We start from the raw sequence: 9,013 nt of genomic DNA, 5'->3' as shown, positions 1-9,013 counted from the left end.
TAGAGCGGGAAGCCCTAGGGTGCGTATGGGCGGTGGAACACTTCAGAGCGTATTTGTGGGGAGGCAGATTTACTCTTCAAACCGATCATCGACCTCTCATTTAAATGCTCAATCCAGAGAAGTCAAAGCTTTTGCCTCCTAGAATACAAAGACTTGGACTGAGATAGTATCTGTGCTACATGGATGATGTGGTCATGTTTGCTGAAAATGAGCTGGAGCAAAGACTGAGAAATGTTTTTCAAAGATTCCAAGAAAAAGGACTGACCTTGAATAAAGAAAACTGTTTCTTTGGACTTAAGCAGATTGAGATTTTGGGTCATGTTGTCACAGCAGATGGAATAAAACCAGATCCACGAAAGGTTGAAGCAGTTTGTAATGCTCCCAGACCCGAAAATGTTGCACAGTTACGTTCATTCTTAGGCACTTGTGGATTTTTTATGAAGTTTGTTCCCAATTATGCAAATCTGTCTGAACCTCTCAGAAAACTGACCAGACAAGGACAAGAGTGGCAGTGGTCATCTGAAGCAGAAAATGCGTTTAAAAGAATGAAAAAAGAATTAACTAGTGAGCCATGCCTAGCATACTTCAACAAAGTGCAGTTTTGCTTCAGGCACAAGAAGATGGAGCTAAGAAGCCTGTAGCATATGCGAGCCGCTCTCTGACACCCACGGAAAGGCGTTACTCTCAGATAGAGCGGGAAGCCCTAGGGTGCGTATGGGCGGTGGAACACTTCAGAGCGTATTTGTGGGGAGGCAGATTTACTCTTCAAACGGATCATCGACCTCTCATTTATATGCTCAATCCAGAGAAGTCAAAGCTTTTGCCTCCTAGAATACAAAGACTTGGACTGAGATTGTATCCATATGACTACAAGATTGAACACATTGCAGGTAAAGACAATGTTGCAGACTCACTTTCTAGACTTCCTTTACCAGAAACTGAGGACAACAGTTACGTGGACACGTATATGGACAGAGTGTTGTCTGTAAATATGATGGATGTACAAGCCTTGACTCTTGAGGAACTTAAAAGAGCTACAATGGAAGATACTACCTTGACGCAGCTGATTTCCATAGTGGAGACAGGACAGTGGCCTGCTACAATTCCTGAAAGCCTACATCCATACAAACGCTGCTTGAAAGATGAGTTGTCAACCCATGATGGTCTTTTGCTGCGGGGACACAGGATTGTTCTTCCTTCCACGCTGGTTCAGCAAGCTTTGAAAATTGCACATGAAACACATCAAGGTGTAATTCGCACAAAGCAATTTTTGAGAAGCAAATTCTATTGGCCTAATATGGACATGGATGTTGAAAGAATGGTAAAAAACTGTAATGCGTGTGTTCTGAATCAACCCTTGCATGAAGATCAACCACTGCATCCATTAGAACTACCACCCAGACCGTGGACCAAGATAGGTGTTGATTTGGTGGGTCCTATTCAGAATGTCTATATACTCACCGTTATAGACTACTACACATCATATCCTGAAGCAGTAGTCATTGCCGACATTACTTCTGAGACCGTTACCAAGGAAATGATGAGAATATTCGCCCGATTTGGGTATCCCTTGGAAGTAGTCACTGACAACGGGAAGCAGTTTGTCGGTAAAGTCTTCGAAGCATTTCTGAGAACTAGTGGAGTTAAGCACATTAAGGCCTCACCTTACTACCCCAAAAGTAACGGTAAAATAGAAAGATTTCATCGTTACTTGAAGAAAGCCTTCAAAGCAGCTAAAAGTGAGGGAAGGAATTGGAGAGAAGATCTCTCAAAGATTCTTCTTGCCTATCGATCCACACCACATAGAGCATCGGGTGAGACACCAGCTTATCTGATGTTTGGACGAGATGTGCGTACGAAGTTGCCTAGTCTCATAACAGACAAAAGAGAAACAAAAGACATTGAAAGTCATCATAAAAGTTACAATGAGAAAATGAAACAGTACGCAGACATGACAAGACGAGCCAAAGAACACAACTTTAAGTTAGGAGACGTTGTATATGTGGCGAGTATGGAAGATGGTAAGCTGGACTCTAAGTATAGAGATACTCGCTATGTACTGCTGAGGCACACATCGGACAATTCCTTTGAAATGGTCAATGTAGAGGATGGCACTAGGATTGTGAGAAATGTGAAGCACATTCGTCATGTTCCTGTTCAGCTGGAGATTAACATACCAGAACCTGCAGAAATACAAAGTGATCAAGCAACTCAAGAGACAGTGGTCAAGTCAGATTCCTCAAATGAGCCACAGAGTTCTTCTGTTACAGTACCAGACACCAGCAAGCCTTTGACTACCCGTAGTGGTAGAGTGATTAAGAAACCTGCTCGTTTCAAGGACATGATTATGTAAATGTTTGAGTATGTTTGTTGACTGTTTAGTCAGTTTGGATTGAAACAATATAGTAGTATATTGTATTCAGAGTAATAGTAACAAAGTGGTTGAAACAAAAGTAATTTGTTATTTGATGGTATAAGTTCTCTAATACTAACAAAGGGAGGGATGTAGTGTAGTGATATCGCGAGAATAAAGGGGTGGGAACGAGAGAGGATCGCGAGAGTATGTTAATAAAGTTGAGATAACGACGATACAGACTGGTTATTGAGACAAACAACACAACACGTTGGTCTAGGGGTATGATTCTCACTTCGGTTACGAGAGGTCCTGGGTTCAAATCCCGGATGATCCCGCCTGCAGCTTTGAAGCTGATGTTCCGGGTTCCATGGGGGCAGTCATGGCCTAATGGTTAGAGAGTCGGACTTGTAACCCGAAGGTTGTGGGTTCGAGTCTCAGGTCCGGCAGGAATTGTCGGTGGGGGGAGTGAATGTAGAGCGCTCTCTTCTGAGGTGAGACCCTTAAACAAAGCACTTGATGGCTGATGGCTGCAATATGACTGCCCACTGCTCCGGGTGTGTGTGTGTGTGTTCACTACTGTGTGTGCACTTGGATGGGTTAAATGCAGAGCACAAATTCCAAGTATGGGTCACCATACTTGGCCACATGTCACTTCACTTGAAAATACTTGAGCGAAAATACCTTCACGTCCGCGGTGATCTCAAAACTCTGGCCATTTGATAATACCTAAAATATCAAAATCAACTGCGGGCAGCAGATCCTTTTCCTATTTAGCGCCCAAACTCTCCTAGCATTGTTCGGGAGGCAGACACACTCTGTCAGTTTAAATTTAGATTAAAGACCGATCTCTTTAGCCTGGTATACACTTAACACACTAACATCTATCTATAATTCAAATCCATTAAAGGATTGTTAGGCTGCATTAATTAGGTCAACCCGGAACTGGGAACACTTCCCATAACACCCGATGTACTTGTTACATCGTAAGAAGAATGGTATCTACGCTAATATTAGTCTCTTTCATTCTTATTCTGAGGTCACCAGTCTGTACCCAGATCAGATGGTCTCTGTAGCCACCCAGATCCAGTCCATATCCAGATCAGATGAGCACCTAGATCAGCACCTAGAGAAGACCTCTACGGCCCTGAATGTCAGCGGAGACCATGTCAACTAGATGCGCCCCAGAGATAGATCCCCTGCGAAGACCTCGTCACCTCCACGACCATCGCACAAGGGGATTGGGGATGCTTGGCTGATTGCACAGACACTATTGGAAGAGTCCCCCGCGTCCCCCGCGTAATCTACGCCCCTGGAAGTGCTATACAAATAAAGGTGACTTGACTTGATTGGCTAAACATCTCAATATTTAATAATTTGTGTCTTTTTTGAACTGAAATATTTTAAACTCTTTAATAATATGAATTACATTCACATATATTCAGATATTCAGAAGTAATGTCTGCTGACAATTCAGCATGCATTGCCATCACAGGAATAAACTACATTTTAAAATATTCAAATAGAAAAGTTATTTTAAATTGTAATAGTAATATGATATTTCAAAATACTGTTTACTGTATTTTAGATCAAATGATTGGTCTGTCTTAGCATTTCTGTTTCAAAAGCATTAAATTAACTCAGACAAACACTTTAAAGGGGTCATATGATGCTGCTAAAAAGAAACATTTTCACAATTGTTTGTGTGAGAGAGATGGACATCATTTACAGTATTCAGTATTTTACTTCCAGCAACCATCAGATGTGTCTGATCATTTTTAACAGTTTGTTGTGAAGTTGACGCCACACTGATACATGTCTGTGAGCTTGTATATAGAACTGAAAGGATGTGGTTTACCAGCAACAGTTTAATCTTAAGCATCTTGTGCACTAAGCAGTAAGCTATTGACAAAGCCTACAGCATAGCACGTATGACTGTTCTGACTTTGTGCACATTCTCACTGATGCTGGAAATCAGTGACAGCAGCAGATGTATTATCTTAAATATCAAAAGATTTCAGAGCCATTTATCCCTCAGTGACCTGCATTAGGCATTGTATGTGTGGGTAACCATATGCATAGGCATCTATGTTAGTACTATTAGCGACAGAGTTTGAGTTTTGTTTCCCATCAATCAAACCTGTGTTATTGCTAAATGACCTATTTATGTAGGTCAATGCAAAATTCTGCTCGCCCATCATCAAGGACAATTACAGTCAATCTAGAACTACAACCTACAGATCTGATATGAAGCCAGCTTGACTTATTTGACCACTCAGCAGAAATGCTTGCGACCAGTTTCTAAGAACATGATACAGTCTTACAGTATATCAGTGTTTTCATATTTAATATTATATATCTATGTTGATGATTCCCGGATTTATTTTAAATCCTCTCTCATGCTATAAATATGTGCTGTCAAAATTGATTGTAAAGTTAGAATACATATTAGTGCAAAATTATTTATAAATCATGACCTCTTCATGAAAATACATGTGTGCGCATGGTTAGGGTGTGAGATGGGACCTAATATATTACAGTACACTTACTTATGTGTTACACTTACTTACCTAATCTTTTTGACTGACGTTTGTTTCTCCAATAAATTATAAACAGGATCAGAAATACAATCAGGGCAGTAATCACGATCCCTGCCCACAGACTAGCAGGTAACAACCAAGAACAAGCTGAAATAAAGGACAAAAAGTGAGTTTATTCATTATCCAGGTCTGGTAGGAGGGATTTTTTCCAACTCATTTTTAAAAGAATGAGTGAATGAATTAGATTGATTAACACACACAGGTTTGTTTTTGTGAAAAGTGGGGACATCCCATAGGCGTAATGGTTTTTATACTGTACGAACTGTAAGTGCTATTGCCCTACACCTAAACCTACCCCTCACAGGAAACTTTGTGCTATTTCAGATTTTCAATACACTCTTTTGAAAAGTGGGGACATGGGGTAATGTCCTGAAAAGTCACCTTCTCCTTGTAATACCTATGTCATACCCTTGTCATTATACAAATTTATGTCCTCATTTGTCACAAAACCTAAACCTATCCCTCACAGGAAACTTTGTGCTATTTCAGATTTTCAATACACTCTTTTGAAAAGTGGGGACATGGGGTAATGTCCTGAAAAGTCACCTTCTCCTTGTAATACCTATGTCATACCCTTGTCATTATACAAATTTATGTCCTCATTTGTCACAAAAACGCGCGCACACACACACACACACATACACACACACACATTGAACATGGTCACATTTTCTATAAAATAAGAGTTTTTCCAGTAAAGGTATAGAGACTTACATGTAGTACATGCTTTAAAATTTCCACACACAACATCTGATTTGCTGGTCCCAGAAACTTTCAGATGTCGACCCAAATCATCACAACTGTAAAATGACAGATTAGGCAAATGATTTTAGAGGGGAAACTGCGTCTAGTTTTATTTCTACTGAGCTAAGGAAAATTATATGGAAACTATTTATTTATGTGTATAATTTTAGTCTTTGTGTGTATTGCTTTGTGTACGTGTAGAAAAAAGGGAAAGAAATATGTATGTGAATGTCAGAGAGAGGTTAAGAAAGGAAGCGATACCCACCCACTCTCCTACACAGTGTACGTCTACACTTTTATTGAATGGAAGCAAATTAATGTGGTCTTATTTTGTGTAGGAGAATGACATAAGACACATTTACGTAAAACCTGTAATGGTTATACATAAAACATATGCATTCCTCCTCTGTATTTTGTTTAAATCAGATAGAGGTGGATAAGAAATGGCATTATAGGTCTAAAAAGAAAGATATAACTTGTAGAGAAAAAGTTTAGCAGAAGGCAAGACATCTTTGGTTGTGTAATTTGGAAGTAATCTTTAATGTGAATCAGAAGCTTGTGATAGTTTCACAAGAGATCATTTCAATTTAAAGGACTTTTTAGTGATATGAAGGCAGTGTGTGTGTGTGTGTGGGGGGGGGTTCTGTGAATTTGTGATAAGTAAATTTGTCAATTGTGAAATTGCAATTTATACATGTATAACACTGACTCTCACCTTGTATGATTTTTGCAGCTGGAAAAGTAGTCCTCTACATCGCTGTACGTTCCCTCTGGGCAGGGTCTGCACGCAGTGTCTTTCTGGAACGTGTCTGCAACACAGCTTCAGTTATTCAGCAGTCCTCCTGCCACATATTCCACTCTAAACAGTCTATGGAAGCCATTCAGACCATTGCAGATCTTCTAACAGGTATATCCATGCTTTAATGTAAACTCAACTGATTTGTTTTTTTTTTACCTGTCAATATGTAAGTCATTGTGGATATTGTGGCAGTGTTATGTTCACATGGTCTATGACATGAGTGAGTTAATTTAGGTTCATTTTCCCTTCCCAGAGTATTTGATCAGATATATAGATGGATTAAAGAAAGTGCGTGGCAGTTATATTTTAAAATGTACATTTCTAGCAAGCTGCTAAATAAAGACTTCACACCTTTAGTTTAGGTGTTTCATGAAATTAACAATCTTCGTAGTCCTTATGTAGCATCTGTCAGGTTTTTAAAAATGCCCAGTGATTTCAAAAGTCACTTTGAGGTATGACTGGGTATTATTTATGTACCAAACGTGAGAGTCTCTGCGAGCAACACCAACCACAGCTCATATTTTACTCATAAATCAAAAACCGGCATTCTAAAAACCCACTGGAAATTCCAAAGTGACCCATGACAAACTAGCCTTTCGATTGGCCTACAAACTGACCTCATGATTTATTATATCAGTAGATATCTTTATATTTCAATTTAAAAATATTTGAAGGATTGTCATTTTTGGAGGTACACTAAGGCATCAAATATTTTGAAAACCCATGCACCACATTAGCAAAGGTTGATTACTTACAATGAATGTCAACTCCCTTTCCTGGAGGACATGTGGAGACCGGACTGCAGTAATCACAGTGGGATTCACTTATGTGTGTACAGAGGTATCCCGGCTTACACTTGCACTGCGTGTTTTTGTCTGCCTCACACTCCTTTACCATCTCCATGTTGCTGGCTGTCAGACACATAGCCAAACATTACTTATTGAAAAAAGACATATGGCATTATTAGAAATAAAAACCAGAGTGAGTGAATGTGAAATTACTGCTGGAGCACTCCCTGCAGGCTCGACACTGGCTTATTTTGTTTTCCTGATCATTAAATGTACGCCGTGGGCAGATTTCACACACTATATTCGATGTGGCATTACAACTGGCAAGCATATATTTTCCTGAGAAAAAAAAAAGAGAGCTCAGTTTTTGCATAAGACTACACAATCACAAGAAAAATTTAGTATTTATGATCTATGTATTTAAAAGCACAGGAATATAATAATTTCTAGACAGAAGTTGCTTGTCTATGACCTAAACCTACAACCATGTATGCACAGCAAATCTAATAAGCATTTTGGAACATGTCTCGTTTTTTTTGTTTTGTTTTTTGCCTTACTGACAATTCTATGGTAAGTGTCACTAAATTAGAATAAGACATTTTGAATGTAAATTAACTTCAAATCATGTCGCTATAAAATACTGCAGTAAAGAAAAGTGTTTGTTTGCCCGTACAATGAAATTCAGTGGGGTTGAAAACAATGGCTTTGATTGGCAAAAACACAATAAAGCATTATTCAAAATGTCTTTGTTTGTGTTCTCTAGAGGAAAGAATGTCATACTTCTTTGGAACAAAATGAGGGTAAGTTATGACAGAATATTATTTTATCCATTTAAAATGAATGGATTTCATTGCAGTAGATTAAAAACCCCATCAAACCAAGTGGTATCAGCAAACAAATAATACTTCTCAAATGACAATTTTTCATGCATGTAAAGTATGAAGTCACACAGGTGTCTTAGCAGAATAACCATAGGTGTAGATCATCAACTATGTGTAGTTTAGGTGTACTGTAGTAAGGTGTCATAGGTGAAGTAACTATGAACACCCTCCGCAAGCATATGTAACCAGAAAGTGTTCAAATGCCTTTTGGCTTCATTTGATTTATATATAGCCTAGTTTTATCATTTAAAATATAAGCTCACTGTGAAATATTTTGATGGAAAGGTGTCCTTGAGCTATCTTTCATTAAATTAAATGCTGTGCATACATTAGTCCAGCTAATATGTCATTATTTCAAATTGATACAGAATGTCCTGTGTTATATTAATGCATGACTTCCAGGAACCATGAAAATCTAGCAGGGTTACAGTACAGGATTTCCTTTGTACGCCAGAGTCTTTAGTGGGCTGATTTTACCTTGATGAAAACAATGTGATGAGTAAAAATAATACCCTGTGTCTTACAGTCAATTGTATGGCAAGCTATGTCTCTATATTAGCACAGAACACAGGCGAACTGAATGTAAGTTAACTTGAAATCATGCAGCTGTAAAAATTAGCAGTAATAAAAAGTAGATCAGTCCTGATCGCTCTTTCTCACACACTGGTATGTAAACTGCTTTCATAATGGTGCCTGAAGTTGAAACAGAAACCTCATTTTGACCAGCAATAAGTGATACAATACGTGAACAGTAATAGTTTCCAATATTAAATAAAGCAAACATTCCAACTCTCTCGCTCTCTCACTCTCTCTCTCTCTCTCTCTCTCTCTCTCTCTATATATATATA

The 9,013-nt window shown here is 38.7% G+C and overlaps 1 protein-coding gene across 1 annotated transcript in view; it reads right to left on the bottom strand.

Moving 5' to 3' along the window:
• Positions 1–4,915: 4,915 nt before the first annotated feature.
• LOC107724771 (tumor necrosis factor receptor superfamily member 3-like) overlaps positions 4,916–9,013 on the bottom strand; it is a 5,746-nt gene continuing 1,648 nt past the window's right edge. Inside the window, exons 2-6 of the mRNA XM_016533798.1 lie at positions 7,498–7,623; positions 7,252–7,407; positions 6,413–6,506; positions 5,668–5,753; positions 4,916–5,040 (exon numbers count right to left, since the gene is read on the bottom strand). Coding sequence (XP_016389284.1) covers positions 4,916–5,040; positions 5,668–5,753; positions 6,413–6,506; positions 7,252–7,407; positions 7,498–7,623 — 587 coding nt within the window. The remainder of the gene's footprint in view (positions 5,041–5,667; positions 5,754–6,412; positions 6,507–7,251; positions 7,408–7,497; positions 7,624–9,013) is intronic.

Source organism: Sinocyclocheilus rhinocerous, unplaced genomic scaffold (assembly GCF_001515625.1).
Source record: "Sinocyclocheilus rhinocerous isolate Xijiao unplaced genomic scaffold, SAMN03320098_v1.1 scaffold1717, whole genome shotgun sequence".
In the NCBI taxonomy this organism is placed as follows: Eukaryota; Metazoa; Chordata; class Actinopteri; order Cypriniformes; family Cyprinidae; genus Sinocyclocheilus; species Sinocyclocheilus rhinocerous.
This window is presented reverse-complemented; position numbering and strand designations above follow the sequence as displayed.